Here is a 20,127-nt window from a genome sequence, read left to right on the forward strand (position 1 = left end):
ACTATGGCTAGCTTTTTGATCTCGCCTTAAGGTTACCAACATCACTAGAAACAAATTTTATATATACGGTACATGTACAAACTTGCAAAATACATACATATTTCTATGCTTTATCTACTTGCAGAAGCCATATTCCAAAAACGTATAGTCAGGATAAAAAAGTTATATTTATTGAATTCATAATCTTAATAAAAATCATCTGGAATAATAGGCTATTTATATAATAATTTATATAAAATATTTTTCTGCTGGTGTACATGAACATATTCTCCTTGATTCTTCTAGCAGCAGAAGAAATTCACTGGCTGGAAATTGGTTAAGGGAAAGCAGAAGAAAAGTATAAAATGAAAAATGAAAAAAAATAAGGGGAAGAGATAATAGAATGGAAGAAAAGGAATTTTTGTTAGGCATTCATTGGTTAAGCACCCTCTTCTAGATGGATACAGCTTTTTTTAAAAAAATGCAAAACTAATTTGGAAAAAAATGCTTTTATTCAGTGATATGACATACATCATAACTTAGGCAGATGGAAATCAAAAATGTAGGGTAGAAATCTCAATGTTGCTTTGAAATACGTTTTTTAGTTTTGGGAAGCTTGCGGCATTTTTTTGGATTGGGAACTACATTTTTAACTTTAAGTGTCTGCAGAGCTATGGTAGGGGAAGCAAGTGGGCTGTTACCTGCTAGTTTCCGCTTGTGACTAAGAGAGCTCACTACTGGGGTAGAATCAGTGGATTCGGCAGCTGAAACAGTCATAACAGTATCATTGATTAAAAGTGGTTCAATTCCATGCTGCATCCATGGCAGATCTAAATTAGGAATTCGTGGAATAATTACCTCAAGTACCTTTGCAAACACATCAGCTGTTCTTTTAAACCCCAAGGCCAGCACAGATGTTAGTCCAAGCACTGGGGCTAATGTTTCGCTGAGACGTGGAACTTGCCCAGCTGGGATAGCTCTACTTGCACTGAGTGGAATCAGATGAGATGTTAGCAAGGCAGGTTTGGCAGATTTGCATACCAGTACAAGACACAATTCATTTTTTTCTAAAGCTCTAGTTACTTCATTGATCCCAATAGCAAGCTGGTTCCTGATTTGCACATCGGACCACCCACGTGCTTTTGGGTCATCAGCCTCTTTGTCTTTGTGAAATTTGCTCGGAAGATTGCAATACTCTTCCTCTTTTTGCCTTTTTCTGGAAGTGCTTTTCATTCTCTTCCGATCCTCTATCTTTTTAAATCCAATCTGCTTCATGACTTCTTCCAAGGCCTGCAAGACAAAATGCATATCCTCTCCTGGCAGTGTACACCATTGTGGAATATATGGGTTGTTGAAAGATGTTTTCACACTTTGTTTGGATTTGCGGGCTGATCCTTTCCCCCGCAGAACAGACATTTTGGTGTGCTTACACTTTGGAAATCAAGCTGAAATGAATACAAGAGAAAAGGTTTTAAGTATTTTGCTTAAAATGTAGCAATAATTAAAAAGAATGAAATGTCCCATTCGCTTTTCTTATACTGACTTTATTCTATGCTATTAAAAGAATCTGAAGCTATAATTTTACAGCTGAAAAATCTTTATCCCTGCCTTATTGATAAAAAAGCTACACCCAAGTAGCTATAGTACTGTTAATGATTTGTCTACAATAATAAAAAAGCCAGAGTTCAATCAATGTAGAATTTTCTACATTAGGGCACAAGTAACTAAATTACCATATTCTGAACGCATTGTGCAAAAACTATTTCTCCTGAAAAGTCTGAAAGATGGAAGAAAAAGACGAGGTAAGACAGAAGCAAGATGGATGGATTTGGTTACATTGGTAATTGGAGGACTACTCGATCTGAACAACCAGGCTGGGAATAGATCATGCTGGATGTCTAACAATGTTATTACTGAAATGATACAAACTTGATGACACATCAATTAATCAACAGAAACCCAGCAGGGACTGGAAGGGGTGGAGCATCATGAAAACCTTTGAACCAATAGATTCCCAAACTCTTTTTTGCTCACAGTATGAGAAAAAAAACTAGACTATATCAGAAATGGAAGAATTTCTCTGTCCCACTGATGTTAATTGAAGGAAAAAGTAGGTAAAAATAAAATAAAAAAGATAAAAAATGTTGATCTAGGCTTGTACAAGCCAACAGGGTTTAGGAAGTGGCAATGTCTGCCAAATATTGTTATATCCTATTGCAAGCCAATTCATGCTATTACTTGCCAGCAACCAAACTATGTATGTGTTCCAATTACATACATACACTGTACACACATAAAAGAATGATAAAGAATGGGAAACAACAGCTAGGAAGTATTTCTGAATAAACATCCCTTCTTGGTTACAAAATGGTTGTGTCCTCATGATACATGCATTCATAACCTGATAGTTTAGGTTCTCACAATATTAACTATCCAAATGGCCTGAATTTATACAATACACTAAGCTAAAATAGGCTTGGCTAGGTTGTTATCCTCCCTTGAAAAATATGTAGAGATGTGCTAAAGCTGGCTCATGAAAGTCAATTTTAAATTTTGTACAAACTGCTCAGCCATTTGTTAGTAGAGCTGAGCCACAATACCCAGCATGCCAATCAGCTGTTGACAGACTAGCAGCACAGAGAAATGGACTGGAATTAGCAGAGCCGACTGCCAAACATCTACTAGTATACCACAATATAAAGAGCCAAGGTGAAAACTGATTATCTATGTGGTTCCAGAAACTGATATCAATTTGAGGATCCATTATCAAGTTTCTTATCCAAAAGAATGTATCATGCAAAATAGCTAATTTTAGCTTTCTGTGAAGAGCACTGAAATCAATCTTTACATGGATACACTCATGCTTCCTTGGCAAAAATATGGAAATAACTTCTTTGACCCTTTTACTATTCCCAGATCACTTTAAGTTCCCGCTGTTCTTTCCTCCACTTTCCAATCAGGTCTGCAAACAGCTGCTACTATTCGCCATTTAAATGCTTCTAACTACCCACTGAAAATAAAAGTTCTGTTCTATTTCCAGAATATTTCAAAACACTTTTCTCTCCTAAACGCTTTAAACAGGTTACAGGCAATAAAAGAATGATACAGAATCCCAGCACAATAAAGCAAATAGAGCAACTTCAGGTTGTACACAGAAATGCAATTTTCGAAACCAGCCACTGATACAAATTGAAAGAAAGAAACGCTCCTTAAACTGCAGTAGTAGAAATAACAATAAAGAAGGAAAACATAAGCGGTTTTTTTTTCTTAAAGAGAGCTTGTTGGAAGGAGCTCTTCCATCCGATTTAAAGAGAATTCTGGGTTTGCTATCAATGAAGCAGATAAAAGACAACGCTGCATACTCCTGCCAACAGCTTCACTTCAGGGAGGGGCTGCTGTCTCGAACCCACGGGAAGCTGCAAGGCTCTCCAGATTGTTGGCTACACGCCACCCGCTTTCCCTCCAAACTCCAGCGGCCTGATCAATTTCTCTTCCTCCACCGATGGAAGCGCAGCGGCGTTCATGCAGAAGCATCGCCTGGTCGCAAGGGAATCTTACCCATGCCGTGTCCAGCACAGCAGGAAGCGGAAGAGGCCGGTTGCTCGCCAAGCTAGGCCCACGCTCGCCTCGATAGCGCCTCTTCGCGTCTGGGAGGACTCTAGACAGAAAGGAAGAGCGCGAAACCAATCAACTCCAGATTGCTGTGAACATCCCTATCTTTCTGCATTCGCGGAATGCCCCCTAATGGCCATGCCCGCAGAATTGCCTGAACTACAACGACGTTGGAAAAGCCGGATTCTTTTAAATAAAAATAATGTTGCTAATAGTGCAAAAAAAGAAAAAGAAAAAAAGAATGATGCCAGACATAGTACAAAGTAAAAACAATAAATAAGAAGCCATCGAGACATAACTCTTATAAGGTTTGATTAACTCAAAACTTTTCTCCTTGCCAGCCCAAACAGTGAAATTCATCAATCAGGATTAGTGATGCAATTAAGATTAAACTGCAGTTAAGAACCGCAGACAAGTCCCATTTACCAGTGTGTCAATGGGACCAGGAAGAGAGTCTTTTCTGTTATACTGCTTGCCCTCTGGAACATCGACCCCCAGACCTTGGCTTGACCCTACTAACCTTTGGGATATAAGGTGACCAACCGTCCTCCTTTAGGGAGGATAGTCCTCCTTTTGTAAGTTCTGTCCTCCCTTGAAAAGTGTCCTCCTACATGTCCTCCTTTTTGATAAAGACTAATCTGCAGGGCTTTTTTTTTTTCTCATAGAACGCTTAGAAAGGCGTTCCAGCACCTTTTTTTGGTGGGTTTTTTTTTCAACTTTTGCATGTGCTGTGCTACTCCCGCTATTGGCTTTCGAAAGCCAATAGGAATTGCTACTGAGCATGCCAAAACACCCAGTTGGCAGACTTTGCACATGCAAGTTGTCTGTATTGTTGTTGCAATGAATAAAATGTTTCTGTTATTTACAATATTTTTTTCTTCAATTTATTTGTGTCCTCCTTTTCATTGTAAAAAAGTTGGTCACCTTATTTGGGAAAGCCCTGTAGACGTGGCTCTATCACCATGCCTGGGGAATCTGGCAATGGAGGGGAGAGTTCTTACAATGGATACGTTGACTGTTGCATGATGAATTCTGCTGCTGATATTGATTTTTTAAAAATTATAGTTTTTATATTTTTGTTCATTGATTTTTCATTTGTTTTTATTGGATTATTTTTATCTGTTGCAAATTGTCTAGAGTTGCTTGATGAGATGCATGGTCAAACAAATTGAATAAATAATAACATTTAAAAATTCCAATTAATTTAATATAATTCCAGATCTCACACAAAACGTGTCCCACATCAATTCTGAATAAAAATTCACATTTTGAAATGGAAACAAATGTTTTATTCCATCATTCCTCTAGTCCTGTGAAATGGCAATTTTGGCTAGAAGTTGGTATCAATATTTCACTTTTGCATCTATGACTAGCAAAAGATTGGGTTGGGTGGAAATCTGCATTTTATGCAGCAATTCAAAATACTTTTTTGTAGAAAAAATGATTTAGGTCTTCAAGCATCAATATTTTTCAGATTTCAATAATAGAATATTTGGTAAATTTTGCTGACCAAGAAATTGGCATTCCAAGCAGTTTTCCCCAATAAGGAAAGAAACAAATAGCAGAATTAGATTCATGATAAATTATCTTATTCTTCCAAAGCCTTCCAAATTGCATGACCCATTGGTTGGTTAGCTTGGCCTTAATTAGTTCTTTTTTGGTTCTTATGTGTTATCAATTTAGTGTTGTCTTTTATTAACAGTCCTTTCCCAGGATGATCTGTTTCCAACCTAGCTCTTCAGATATCTCAGTAGTGCACCCATCAATACTACAAGCAAGTCCGTCCACCTTGCTACTGATCATCCCTTTTTCTCTTTCCTTCCACCTTTCTTAGCATTACAGAGTTGCATCTTTTCAAAATGTGTCCAGAATACAACTTGCACCTACCCAGCTGCACCTTGAATGAAAATCTGGACAGATTAGTTCCATTATCTACTTGCTTATTTTCTTGGTTTCCCAAAACTAAGCAGCAAAAGCATCAATTTCATGCTTCTTCGAAGTTCAATATTCACATGCCACACATTCATGTCACAGAGAAAACTGTTGCTTGAATGATTCTACAAACATATTCCAACATCTGAACATCATTTCTAAGCATTTTATTGCTACATGAGCATCTATTTAGTCTGCAGTCTATTTCTTGGTCCCTTTAACATTGACGTTAATCCTAAAAGGCAGAAGTATCCACCCCTTCAATATCTTTACTATGTGTTCTAGAAGTGGTGACTGTACTGTATCTGCTACCTTTAGTTTAGTCTTTTTATTTAATAATCCCATTTTTTCATTAGTCCTTAATTTTCATTACTAGAGTTCTGAGATAATTTCCATTTTCAGTTATAATAATAAGCACGACATATTTTTCTTTTTGCAGTTTTACATCTACACTCATCTTCTTCCAATCCAACCTCTTTCACTATATAATCTCATATAGGCTGAAAAAATATTGGGAGAGTATTTAGCCTTGTCACACTGCTTTACCAATCTGTTTTTTCATTTTGGCTCTCTTCTGTATATAGATTTCACTTGAAGATAATGAGATATCCAGGGGTTGCAGTTTCCTAAGCACAACTAAAGCTCTTTTTATAATCAATTGGTTGCAAATTTACTTTCTCATCAACCATTATAACTGTGAATAGATGCTGTAAACAAGACAGTTCCTACATGAGAGAATCTATAGTGTTTCTGACTTGAACTGGCTTAAGCAGTGTTGCCTTGCCTCCTGCTATTTTAATGTAGGCAACTTCATTCCAATAGGGCCAATTACTCCTCTCCTGGTCACTAAAAGCTACTTTTTATTTTTTTAATTTCACCATGTGACATTGGGAAGAGTTTTGTCACTTTTAACCCAGAAAAAAAGTGTCAAACTGTAGTTCCGCCCCCTCTTTTAATTGGTTTGGGAAGGGTAAAGAAACAGAGGAATCTACAAATCAGAGGTTGTAATGAACATCAGGCCATCATCATGGCCAAAATACAAATGAGTTGAATCCCATGAAAGTCATTCTTTTTTTTAAATATTTTATTAGATTTTATAAAGGTAAGGAAAGGGTATGCGTTTCTGTGATATGGGAAAAATAAAATACACAGATATTTCCAAAACCATGCTATAAGGAATGTACTGCTTTTAGAATGGGAGCCAATAAAACAAAAAATGTATATCAAATACCAGAGTGGCTCTCAACAATGGAAACTTTTGCTTACCCAAATTTAATTAATTACGACAAACTCGTTACTTATAAAGACATTTTGGATAAGGATGGAAAACTTAAAGACAGGCAAGATCTACAACAATAAGGTATCGATTTATCATGGTGGCCTTACTTACAAATTCAAACAAGAAAGATTTAAAGGCAGCAGGATTTTATAAAGAACAGATAGAATTTGACCAAATTCTCTTGAAAACAGATGAAAATCTGATCAAGAAACTTTATAGATTTCTGCTAAAATGGAAGATGGAAGAAGAACAAATAAAAGAGACAATGATAGTTTGGGCAAAAAACTTTGGATATTCTATAGACTTAGAAGCTTGGCAAAAGTTATGGGATAGAAGTATTAAATTTACTAAAGCAGCTTCCTATAAAGAAAACCTGTATAAAATGTTTTATATATGGCACACAACACCAGTAAAGTTAGAGAAATGTTTAAAAATGTTTTGAATGATTGTTGGAAATGTAAACAAAACCCAGGTACCTGTTACCATATCTGGTAGGTATATCCTAGTGCAAAGAAATTTTAGTTTAAGATTCATATATGGCTGAAAAAGATAACTAAAATACAGATAGAATTTAAGCCAGAATTGTTTCTGTTAGGAATACTAGGATCTAACTATGGGAAATGAGTATTTAATATTACCTATATTGACAGCTGCGAGAATAGCATTTGCCCAATATTGGAAAAATGAGAATGTACCATCTGATGAGATTATAATTAGGAAAATTTTAGAATGTGCAGAAATGGACAGACTAACCCTAGAGATTAAAGAGAAAGAAGATTCAGTCTATTTTAAAACATGGGAAAATTTTTATCAATGGTTAGCAAAATGAGTTAATGAAAAATGATTGTGAAATTTATTAAGAGGATTGATGTTTATTAATTGACATGGTTTATAATCATAGTTACTTTTGTTGACTACAACCACTTATTATTATATTAATTATTCCCACTGAACACCTGTATCCGGATGATAGTTTGCTTGCTAAAGCTTGAAATGTTATTGGGGGCAACCCCATTGTTGTACCTACCCCCGCCTCAACCCCCTCCCTGAACCCTACCCTGAATCCCTCTACCTATACTGACCATGAAAGTCATTCTTAATCCAGTCTCATTTCTAGTTTATGCGCAGGAGACAAGCAATTTAAACTGCAGTGTGGAAAATCCCTTAAGAGTATTGGGAATGAGATTAGATATGCACATTTAGTCTTATTAAATAGAGAACTGGATTAGGATGCATTAAGGAGCCTTTTAAAATTTGCCGAGCAAAAGAAACAAGCAAATGATTTTTAGTACACTGTTTTATTGTACATTGTTTAATTATTTAAATTTTATAAGAAGCAAAGTCAATTAGAAAGGAAACCATGCTACATGCACACAAATACATTTTCAGAGTTGATTTTCTACAATTGAAATCAATAGGAGAAATCAGAAACCACATTCAGTCTAGCCCAACTAGTTTATATAATTAATAATGAACTGTATGCAGGGCTGCTGAAAAACAAGAGATGTGCTTATTAATTATGAGCATAAAATAACTGTTAAGAAAATGGCCAGGGGCAAAATCTCACAATCCAATAAAACAATCCAGTAGAATTTGATCAACAGAATATTGACTAATATACTTACCTGAAATACAATTCTCCAAATAATTTACTTTTAAAATAAATGTTGCCTTAAATTAATGATTTTTTCTCATACTTTTGAAAAAAGAATGGTTATATGTCATCTATTCCAAAGTTGTTCTCTTGTCAAATTAATATTAATTCTTTTCAGATTAGTACACAGAAAAGAAAAATTAAAAAAGGGGAGAACTGAAATGTCCTTTGACTTTATTCTAATCTATTCTACATCATTATAATTCTGGGTTAGGAAAAAAAAATCCAGGGGAAAGCATTTTTGGAGTTCTGGGCGGCATTTTTTTCTAGCTGTCAAACAACAAAAGTTGACAGCAGCAGGACACGCCCTTCCCCCAGGTATTGCTTCCTGGTTTCAAGGCTGCACTTACATACTTTTCTGATTTAGGCATTTGCGAAGAAAGTTACATAAGGCACCTGGGTGGGTCAATCATTCTCTCTCAGCTTAACTCACTTCAGAGCGACGTTGTTGTGGGGAAAATAGGAGGAAAAAGGCGCGCTGTACATGTTCAGTGCCTTAAATTATTTTAAAAATGATAAAGGCGGGATACTAATAAACAAAATAAAGCAATGAACCCTCAACTAACCACACCAACTGAATTGACACAATTTAGTAGATACGGACTGAAAGGGTAGTGTGAACGCGACCTTTCTCTTCTCTTGACAGATTTAGTCCCAAGCATTTTGCTAGATGTCAGCCCATTCGGTGCCATGAAGTACACAAAGCTATCTGCGGTGACAATCAACTCTTAATTATGCTGACGACTATCCTACACCACCGAGGGCAGCCTAACAGACGCTGCGCACTGCAAGGAGGCTGCGCTTATCTTGCAGCAATCCCACTACGCTGAAATCTGACCCCCTTTCTCTAGCTTCGAGATTCTCGCGGTTGCAAAACAATACCTCTGACCGAAGGCGAATTTCTCTTGCTTTCCTTCCGCCTAGCAATTGCTCCTCCTCCGGCTCCGATGCTTGCTTTCCATTTGTCTGCTTCGATGCAGACGAAGTCCATCTCATCCCGAGTTTGCGTCGGTGCACTGACTACAGCCCTTGGAGTGACGTCACAAAGCTCCGCTCCAGGCAGAAAAACTGGCCTGCCAGAGTTTAAAAAAAAAAAAAAAAGACTGCGGGGGGGAAAAGCGCGCGCCTAGAGCCCAGTCCGCTGCTCGTTCGTAGGAGTTCAAGTGTTCGGTGTACGAAGCAACATGACACTTCAGGTAATGAAATAAAAAAGGGGATGAGGAGAAAAAAAGAGAACTGGGATTGGTTTACCTTTGTGGCTTCCAGACTTAATATCCCATGAAAAACTAATGGCTGTAAATCAGCTTAGCTTCGTCCTTTAAAACAGCTTTTCCTTTAATCCGCGTCACCGAGTTGGCACGGGACATTGATTCACAGACTGGCCAAACGCATTTTAATCTGACCTGCTGGGCGAAGTGGCGAGTTAGTAGTTCCGTATGATGTGCGAACTGGGTTAATTTAATTGAGTGAACTGGGATTCTGATTAGCCGTGGAAGAGATTCGTGTGAATAAAAGTAGATGCCTACTTTGAGAAAAGTTGATACTCCAACAAAGATTGATGAACTCTCGCGTGTTTAATTAGACCGCAAATCCATTACTGAAATTGAAACAATGTACGGCTTTGTTTCTGTGTGCAGGAGTTTCTTTTCTTTCTTGGTTGAGAAGGAAGCAAGATCTACTGATCTAAAATGGATTTGCTCTTTTTATCTTTTGTCTCTTACTGTGCATCAGCACAGAAATGGGATTTAATACTTTATCTATGCACAGTATAAATACGATCCTTGAAAAGATTTAAGGACTTGTGACTTTATAATTTCTTCAGCCACGTTGACTGCAGAGAATCTGGTTGATATTCTCCAGGAGACTATTCTATCCATTGAGAACAATATGTGTGCTGTAATGAGTCCCATGTGGAGAAAAGGCAGATGTTTGATAGTAAAAAGTGCTTACCTAGGGATGGTTGCTGCCAAAACCGTTTGGATTTGCTACAAAAAGAAAGGATTTCCCTAACAACTGGATTAGTAGTTTAGTTTTAAATGAAATGGTTATAGCATGCAATTCACGCCTAGGTTCGTATATATGAATATAAAAAAACCCATGCTAAATGATGAAGCCAAAAGCTGTTCAATCCAGCCAGGCAGCTGCTAATGGGAAAATTGGAAATTGGACAATAACATTCTTCTATTCCTGTTCCTTACAAGAGAGGCAGTGTGTTTCTGATTGCAAGAGTCACGTATCTCTGTTGTGATTAATAGCTACTGATAACTTTGTTGTCTTTATGTTGATGTAATCTGTCCAATTAGCCAGGATGATGGCCATCACTGCCTCTTGTGACCATAAATTGCATTGTTTAATTAAATGCTCTGTGAAACAGTATTGTTCCTGATTTACCCAACATCTAGCATTGTGTATTGTGTAGAGCAGGGGTGTCAAACTCAATTTCATTGAGGGCCACATCAGTATTGCGGTTGCCCACGGGGGGCGGCGGCCAGGTTGGATGCAGCCTACTGGGTGGGCATGGATGGAGTGGGTGTGGCCTACTGGGTGGGCATGGCCAGCTCTACATCGTTCGCATCAAGGGTACCTGTGGGGGCCTGGGCAGGAGTGGGACAAATCTGAGGGTCTCTGGCAGAAGGGGGGTGGGACTGGGGCAAGCGCCAAGGTATGGTCCATTTCTTCATTCCTCACAAAGGGTGACACCTCCCCAGCATGCACCCAGGGGACGGGGCCGACGCGACAGGGGCTGGTTCCTCACTGTTTCTCCACGGCCTTGTGGAGCTAAGACTGAATGTGTTTCAGCATAGATGGCCACCACAAAATTGTACATTGGCTCCCGGCCAGCCTGGGCCAGGGCCAAGGCAGCGGGGGTCATTCTCTTACTGTTTCCAGGATGGCTTCGCGGGCCACATGAAACCACTTTGCAGGCCACATCCGGCCCCTGGGCCTTGTGTTTGACATGTCTGGTGTAGAGGGAAAAAAGCCCCATTCCTTCTGCTCCATATCATGTGTATTTGTATGTAGATTTGATATTCATTTTTTCTTAGCCAAAGTCACCAATATTGTTACTTACCCTTACAGCATCTTGTTTGCTGTGGTTCCATTTTCAAACCCCCTATTTTGTGCTGGTTTCTTAGTGCAATCTTCTGAACTGCTTGTGTGGATTTTTTTCCTTTATTTGAGCCTGCAAAGTTGTAGATAAACAGGATTTCACTTGCTTCTAGAAAATCAAAGATCGTTTCCACTTGCACTCCTTGCCACCAGATCTTCCTCTTGATCTGACTATATATAACACTTGCTCTTACTTTGCAAATGTCTGGACTTTCCCTGGTAGAGTACTGAAGTAGTCCAGGGAATAAAATTAGAGAAAAGCAGAGTAATGTTCTTCTGAATGGGCAACATTTGTGTGGGCTTTGTAGCTAAGCTTTCTAGGATGGGAGAATACATAAGAGTAATATAAAGTAGATTGGAAAATTTTAGAAAAATCCCTGAGGAAGGCAGTATAAAATCATTTTTGTAGTTGTTAAATAAACTGCGGGTTATACCCAAGTCCCCAAAAGTGATACTCAATCTAGTATTTTATGTTGGGAAAACTGCTGTTGTAATTCCTTCAACAAGTGATTATTAAATACTGTGGCAATGGAAGAGGTAGTTTGGTGTAGTGGTTAAGACATGGAGCTAGAAACCTGCATTTCTTGTCCTGCATTAGGCACAAAGCCAGCTGGATGATCTTAGGCCAGTCATTTTTTTCTCAGCTCTAGAAAAAAGGCAGTGACAAACCAGTCCCAAAATCTAGCCCAAAAAGTCTGCAAGGATATGTCCAAGTTGTCACTAGGAGTCAATGCAGACTTGAAGCCTCCTCCTCCCCCCCCCCCGAAAAAGCAACAAAAGCATCTTCACATAATCTTTAACAGCTTCAACAAATTGTTGGACTATGAAATTTCAGCACCATTGTTATGAAATGTGCAGATGTTTTATTGACTAATACCAAGGACAAGGCTGGATTAAAGATAATATGTATGACCTTAGCCAGTAGCAGCTTTATTATAATTTTATTCTAGTATCTGTAAAATTGTAATTTATGTCAAAGCAATTTAAATTTGAAATCTGATTCTGAAACAGGTTCTTGCAACATCTAATGATCCTGAAACTCTGGTTGCTGATCTTTATCCCTCTCAGTGCTGCTGCTACTTAGTAGAGAGCAAAGGGTTGAATGGTAAAGATTGCAGAAAAAAGCACCTCCTTGAAAGATGTGAATCACGAATGAATGCCAGCTCAGCTGGGTGAGGCTGGAAACTTCATAAGATAATATCAGAAGCTGTTGTTGGAGGTAGCATTTGTTTCAGCCAGACTTTGATCTGATGCCCAGAACCTTTGATCATGAATCACTCGTCCAGAGCAGCTTTTTATGACTTTTTGGAGGCAGTATTTCTGTATATGATTTCCTAGCACTTGACCTCCACGCCTCATTAGTCTTTCTTTTCTTTTTGCATCTCTGGAACTAAACAAATGGAAGGTATAAATAATGGATATAAATTATGCAAATGAATAATTATTAATGGCATTTTACTTCATCATAAAGTTTTATTTTTAAATACTCTGTATTATTTCTCTAAATTATTATCATAAATTTCTTTATCATGATACACTTGAAACAAGGTGATTGAAATCTGGATTTTACTGCTGCTTGTCTACTCATCGGCAAATGATGTCATGCATATAATTTTTTATTATCAAGGCAGGTTCACCATTAGTACAATGACCAGAATGCTAGACAACTCAAATTTACTTCAATCCATCTCAGCCAGGACTGGAGATGTCAGGACATTTCTTGGTGTGTGTGTTTGTTTGTGTGTGCATGCCTGCATGCTGTAGCAGACATGTAGAGCAGCCCAGCTGTGACAACAGCTTGATGAGAGATTAGTACTGCATGGAGTCTCACTTTTTTTTTCAGCCTAAGGAAATATCACTACAATTGCACTCAAATATGAATCCAATCCAATGTCCTTTTAAAAAAATATTAAAATTAATTAACTTGTATTTTATTTCTTTTAATGCACAAAAGCATTATGCATTGCATTCCTATTAAAACTACTGTTGCTGGAAACCTACAGGTTTTGAGAATTTATCCACAACAGCCCAGATAGCTGAAAAAAGGACCAAGGCTATGTTGATTGAACATAAAAGATGCTGGGCAGGTACATTTTTTAAATTTAACAAGAAATTAGGACTGCAAGAAACAAGTGAGCTGTGGTGGTAATGAAAAAAATAAAAAAGTGACTTTGGGATGAATTTTTTCTGTATGTAGTATCAAAATTCTTGTTTCCATATCCCTTAACTGGGCAAAACAGTGCATCATAGGGCATCAATTTTTGAACCAAGGATGGACTAACTTATAGAATGTATCCAAAATCCAGAACACAGTTCTGAGCAAGTAGGTATAAAATTCTGGTAGGCAGAATACTAAAAATGTGTACTTTCAAGAGCTGGTTGTGTAGCATATGAGATCATTGTATCATACTAATGATCTTTTTAAGTAGAACAAAATTAATTAGTCAAAAATCATAAAATTGTTCTCAAGGCTAAAACAGAGATAGTTGCTGAAAGATTCCAAGTGGCTTTGCTAATTGCATGTAGCTTTCATTCCTATATGCATATGAATGTATCCTTAGATTTATTTCTACATTTTAATTTGATGCAGTCAGTTATATAACTGTTTCTTTTGTCTTAATTCATTTCTTTCTGACAATTCTTGTTACTTTTTGCTTTCTTTGCAGGTGCCTCTTATCAATATAGTTTATTATTTAAAGAATACTTGTTAGAGATGTAATAATGAATTTTCTGTATGTGAGAAACAATCATATACTGTTTAGAGAAAAGTCAAATTTTGGCTTATGTCAAACATGAATTGTCTTGGAGGGTCATCTCATATTGTCTTCTGAGTCTGATGCTTTATAATCTGTTAGAACTTTTGAGTGAGGGGCCCAGCTTGAGAAAGGTTGATTTAATATAATCAGCAAAAATCACTGCAATAAGTCACTTTTTATTTGGTTTTGTCCATATACACAATAGAACAGGGGTGTCAAACTCAATTTCATTGAGGGCCGCATCAGCATTGCAGTTGTCCTTGGGGGGCCAGGTGGGTGTGGCCAGCGTAGGTGCGGCCTACTGGGTGGGCGTGGAACGAGTGGTTGTGACCTACTGGGTGGGCATGGCCAGCTCTACATCGTTCGTGTCAAGGGTGCCTATGGGTGACTGGGCAGGAGTGGGATAGATCTAAGGGTCTCTGGCAGAAGGGGTGGGACCAGGGCAAGTGCCAAGGCATGGTCCACTGGAGGAGCCTCACTGTTCCTCTCAAGCCATGTGGGGGGGCTGGATGGTGGCGTGGGCTGCCCGGAGCCCTGGGCAGCAGAGTCAAATGCCCAGCCTGGCCTCGAGCACCTGTGGCACCAAGCCCAGCCCCACTTCCCCAAGGGGATGCCCAGCTGCACTTACCTTCTCCTTAAGGCTGCTGCTGCTGCGTTTGCTCTCCTTAGCCAGGTTGTTCATGATGGGTACCAGGGCAAAGTCAGAGGGAGACTGAATGTGTTACAGCATAGATGGCCACCACAAAATTGTACATTGGCTCCCCGCTGGCTGGCCTGGGCCAGGGCCAAGGCAGTGGGGGCCGTTTCCTCACTGTTTCCAGGATGGCTTCGCGGGCCATATGAAACCACTTTGCGGGCTGCATCCGGCCCCAGGGCCTTGTGTTTGACATGTCTGCAATGCTAAGCATGCTGGGAAAATATTTTTTTTTTAAAAAAATAATAATACCGAATAAGGAAAAGAAAATTAGGCGCATAAAGAACTGAAAGAAGCTCTACGATAGAAGTGCACACTTCTGTTTTCACAAAAGTATATCTGTGACTGTAATAATTAGTTTTAAGAACAGTGGAATAGCTGGGGAAAGATTGTGTGTTTTAACGCTCTTTTGCATAACGGAGTTGTGATATGCAATAAAATTTGTGTTTTATGAAATAGAACCAGGTTATTTTTAACATAATTGAAAATAATATTTGAAAGTATTTTCTTAATTTTGTTTGTATCCTGCCTTTATTATTTTTACTAATAACTCAAGGCAGTAATATATCCAACACACTTTCATCCTAATTTCCCCCACAACAACCCTGTGAGTTGGGCTGAGAGTGACTGGTCCAAGTCACCCAGCTGGCTTTCATGGCTAAAGGAGGACTTTGAATTGACGGTCTCTTGCTTTCTACCCTAGATTCTAGCCTGGTGCCTTAACTACTGGACGAAACTGGCTCTCAGTCTTGATTAAATCAAGGCAAAGAGAAGTCGAATTATAAACTCAACTAATAAATGAATGTTGAATTGTTATCCCAAACTTAGAGCTTGCTCCTTGTTGTTGTTCAGTAATGAAAATTTCTTTGTCCTTTAACAGCAATTCTCCACATGTACAAATCTGTTTTGTATGCATGACCTCTAGCTCAAAGGCTGGAGGGAATTCTTACACTAGCAAAAAAAAAAAAAAATAGTATAGGGTTTGAGCTGTCACACAGCTAGAAAAACAGGAATATTTTACCATACATCTAGAATCAGAAATCAAGCATTCAATAAAACTTGTAGAAATAAACAGATCACATTGATACATGAAACAATTATATTTCTTTAATGGTTGTCTTGTTTTGTTTTCTCATCAGGCTGACTTTGAGACTGCGGCAGAAAATGTTAAAAAATTAAAGTCCAAGCCCATCGATGATGAATTAAAGGAACTGTATGGACTCTACAAACAGGCTACTGTAGGAGACATCAACATTGGTACGTTAATGAACATTTAGGAGAAATTGAGTATGAGAGCTCTTTTCAAGAACACATATAATGTTTATGGTTATATTTTCTCTTTCAACAGAGTGCCCTGGGATGTTAGATTTGAAAGGCAGAGCCAAATGGGAAGCTTGGAATCTGAAGAAAGGTTAGTTTTACTTTCAATAATAGGTTTTTTTTTCCCAGTGATAAAAAGTAAGGCACCATAGTAACTGTTAATTTTCCATTCCAGGTATATCAAAAGAAGATGCTATGAAAGCCTATATTTCTAAAGCAAATGAAATGATCCAGAAATATGGAAAATAGAATTTCCTTAAACACTTTATCTCTAAGTAGCTCGTGGTACTTTCAAAACTATGTTATTAATTTTAATGTCTGGCCTAAAACTTAATCTGTAACAATTTCATTTTAATCATTATGACATTGATTGTGCTTTACATTTTCTATCTTAATACATAACTTGTTTTGACCAGTTTTTTAGACTCCTCATTCCAATAACAGACTTTTGGTACTTAAAGTCTCAAACATTTGTAATAGCATAAGTTTTTGTGATCGCTATTTTATCAAAGATGTGTGGAACATAATTCTGAGAGAATAATACTATAATATATACACACAATGATTATTGCTGGTAAAAGAAGCAATAGTTTAATAAATGAGTATAGAATACTAAATAACAGGTCGAACATAGTGACAATTGCAGAATAATTCATTATTAACAAAACGTCTTGGATGAAGCACGATTTTGCATTTATGAGGTTCTTCTGTTCAGTAGGATAAGAAATCTTGGTTTCAGTTTAATTTGCAATAAATATTGTTAAGTGTGCTAATGACAAGCTTTTTAATGAATTCTAGCTGAGCCATTTAATAGTTTTTATAATTCCACTTCTAAAGGATAGTCATATTGAGATTATGATAGTGTTGAAAAGTTTCCCCATTGTTCTTTGGTGTCAGATTTGGGTCCTGGTTTTGTTTTGTTTTGTTTCCAGAATAGCCAATTTGTCCATTATAAATTTTAGAAAAGTAAAGCTAGTCCTTGACTTAAAACCACAATTGAGCCCAAAATTGCTAAGTCAGTTAATAAGCTGTTAAGTGAGTTTTGCCCGATTTTACAACTTTTTTGTCACAGCTATTAAGTGAATCACTGGTTAAGTTAGTATCATGGTTATTAAGTGAATCTGGCTTCCCCATTGACTCTGCTTGTCAGGTCACAAAAGATGATCACATGATCCCAAGACACCACAACCGTCATAAATATGAATCACTTGCCAAGTATCTGAATTTTGATCATGTGACCCTGGGATGCTGCAACAGTCATAAATGTGAAAAGATCATAAGTCACTTTTTTCAGTGCCATTGTAACTTTGAGCAGCCACTAAATGAACTGTTGTAAGTCGAGAACTACCTATAACATGCTCCATATTGGAGTTAAAATGTTCTATTATCACACTGAACTTGCACTGCCATGGTGAATCTGGGCCTAGAATTCGTTCCGAATTCTGTATAAGTACACCAGTTTCTGTTGGTTAACAGATATTTATAGTTAAACCCAGTAATAATGATCATGGCTTGTGAAAGAAAAATGCCATTAATTGTCCATATACTGGTCTTTTCATTGTTATAATATCTCCTTTAAACATGATTAGGTACAAGAGACATTAGGACAAAGCCTAATGAATTAAATTTCCACAAAATTTAGTAAAAACTCTGGGTGGAAATTGGATGTGAAGATAAATCCTACGTGTTCCACTACGTTGTGATCTAGACAGACAATCTATTTTAAGGAGTGTTCTCATAGCTGTTTCTCATTGCCCTATTACTATTGTGTAATGCTTAAATTTAGAACATTTCTGGATCATGCACTTTGTTCCATCGTGTACAATGTATTAGAGAATGACAAACAATTTGCCTTTCCTAAAATGTTTCCATATTATATTATACCATGCACCTTTTTAAAATGTTCCTACAAAGTAATGAATTTACAGGATTGCATAATCTGGGTGTGTTTAACATCAAGCAGTTAAGTGAATTTAAGATTTAAAAAATAGATAACATAATCTAGAAGGCTACAAACACTAGGATTTATTTACAGTTACCACCTGCATCTTCTAAAGTTATTTCAACACACTACTGGACATAGATGATTGTCTTCTACAGAATTAGCTAAATGTTGTCTTATAGAATTACACAAACATTTGCACATCTGCACACTTTCGTCATCTCAAAAACAGATGCAATATAGATCTGCCTCTTTTATAAAAAATAAAATCCAAGAATATGCATTGACTTGATTTCCCTTCTGCTACAAGGTAAAATCATAAATGATTTTTATTAGATTTATATGCTGTCTTTCTTCTGGAATTAAAATGCATAACAGTTCTTCCTCCACTTTTTTTCTGTGAGGACAAGGCTGAGTGACACTACAGCTCTTTAGAAAGAATCCTGGATTTTTATAATTCTGCTTTAATCCTATGAATGTTTATCTAATGTTGTAAGTGAGGAAGAATTCTTGTCTTTAGAAATGAAAACTCAGTGTAATTGAAGATACACAAACTGCCTTTACTTGGAAGTCAGCATAGTATAATGGTAAAGGTGTTGGACTCAGAGTGAGGTGACCCAGGGTCTGGTTCTCCCTAGGCATGGAAACCAGCTGGGCCTCTCACATTTTTTTTTTACCAACTGGCACTGGAACAATTCAAATATAATAATAAACGTTTACTGCATTATATACTGGTGACTCTTCAAGACTGTCAAAACCAGATAAGCCCAATGCAAAAATAAACAGACCTGCAAGTAAAAGTGACATGTACTAAGAAAAGCAGCATACCTTGGCCTCCTTTTAACAGCTTATACCAGTGATGGCGAACCTTTTAGAGAACGAGTGCCCAAACTGCAACCCAAAACCCACTTATGCATTGTTGGGTGCCGGGTGGGTGTGGCCCATTGGGTGGATGTGGCCCATTGGGTGGGTGTGGCTGTGGTGGTAACGTCAGATTGGGTGGGACTAAAAAGTTCAATCAATCAATTCCAACTTTACAAGATTTTTTTTCCTGCGAGAAATTGAGATTGACTGATTGAACCCTTTTTTTTTTTTTCACACAGAGGCAGAGGCCTAAAATGAAAAGGTTTTATAAAACCCAGCTGAAGGCCTAGGACTGGGGCGACGGTGTGTGTGCCCACAGAGAGGGCTCTGAGTGCTGCCTCTGGCACCCGTGCCATAGGTTCGCCACCACTAGCTTATACCAAAGCACAATTCATCCCTCAACAGGGGAAGATGAAAAGAGAGCTAGAATGCAGGCTAGTATGCAAAGTTAAGGATTGCCAATTTGTAGGAATCAGTTAAATTAGATAATATCACACATGTAATCACTTAGCAAATGTTCAACTGCAGGAGGCCTCTGAAGTCTGGAATGGAGGATAGGGGGGGCTTCTGGAGGTCTCTGGAGGTCCATTCCACGTGTCAGAGACCTCGTGCAGGTCTCTGACGCCTGGAATGGAGGCTGGGGACGCTTCCACGGACCTCTGGAGGTCCGTTCTGTGTGTCGCAGGCATCATCCAGGCCTCCACAATTCAAATGGAGGCTGGAGGCAGCCGCATGGCTCAAAGAGGTGGGGGAGGAGACAGCACCATGAGAATTCAGGCACCCATTCTCTACAAAGGAGGATGAATGCCTGAACCTGTGAGATATTATGGCATGCAGGAGCTTCCACCAAGTCTCCTCTCCCTCAAAAGCAGGAATCACAGCAGAGAGGAGATGGATCATTTCAAGATAAGTGAGCCCGGTGTGTCATTCGATTAGCAAATGCATGGGCAAAAGCAGGGAGTGATCTCGTTCAAGGTATGAGATTAA

At 38.0% G+C, this 20,127-nt stretch overlaps 2 protein-coding genes across 3 annotated transcripts; one reads left to right on the plus strand and one right to left on the minus strand.

Annotated features, from left to right (window-relative positions):
• Window positions 1-147: 147 nt before the first annotated feature.
• RPP38 (ribonuclease P/MRP subunit p38) lies at window positions 148-9,473 on the minus strand. 2 transcript variants are annotated; one of them, XM_039331755.1, is made up of 3 exons: window positions 9,339-9,473; window positions 3,538-3,637; window positions 148-1,424 (listed from the first exon to the last, which is right to left on the minus strand). In XM_039331755.1, the coding sequence occupies exon 3, from the start codon at window positions 1,393-1,395 to the stop codon at window positions 556-558; it is 840 nt and encodes a 279-aa protein (XP_039187689.1). In that variant the 5' UTR covers window positions 1,396-1,424; window positions 3,538-3,637; window positions 9,339-9,473; the 3' UTR covers window positions 148-555. The 2 variants fall into 2 exon arrangements, with proteins under 2 accessions (XP_039187689.1, XP_039187688.1); XM_039331754.1 differs by having other exon boundaries at window positions 3,342-3,637.
• A 36-nt stretch (window positions 9,474-9,509) lies between these two features.
• ACBD7 (acyl-CoA binding domain containing 7) lies at window positions 9,510-17,103 on the plus strand. Its single transcript, XM_039331756.1, has 4 exons — window positions 9,510-9,652; window positions 16,154-16,271; window positions 16,363-16,425; window positions 16,510-17,103. Exons 1-4 carry the CDS (start codon window positions 9,641-9,643, stop codon window positions 16,581-16,583), a joined length of 267 nt encoding a protein of 88 aa, XP_039187690.1. The 5' UTR covers window positions 9,510-9,640; the 3' UTR covers window positions 16,584-17,103.
• The last annotated feature ends 3,024 nt before the right edge of the window (window positions 17,104-20,127 follow it).

The sequence above is a fragment of the Crotalus tigris genome, unplaced genomic scaffold, assembly GCF_016545835.1.
Source record: "Crotalus tigris isolate CLP2741 ecotype Arizona unplaced genomic scaffold, ASM1654583v1 scf7180000024437.13266115, whole genome shotgun sequence".
NCBI classification, from domain to species: Eukaryota; Metazoa; Chordata; class Lepidosauria; order Squamata; family Viperidae; genus Crotalus; species Crotalus tigris.

Excerpts from the sequence above, each read along its gene's own strand:
- RPP38 (XM_039331755.1), bottom strand. The coding sequence starts at position 1,395 with ATGTCTGTTCTGCGGGGGAAAGGATCAGCCCGCAAATCCAAACAAAGT.
- ACBD7 (XM_039331756.1), top strand. Across the intron at positions 16,272-16,362 it reads TGTAGGAGACATCAACATTG|AGTGCCCTGGGATGTTAGAT; the intron begins GTACGTTAATGA and ends CTCTTTCAACAG. Across the intron at positions 16,426-16,509 it reads AGCTTGGAATCTGAAGAAAG|GTATATCAAAAGAAGATGCT; the intron begins GTTAGTTTTACT and ends TTTCCATTCCAG.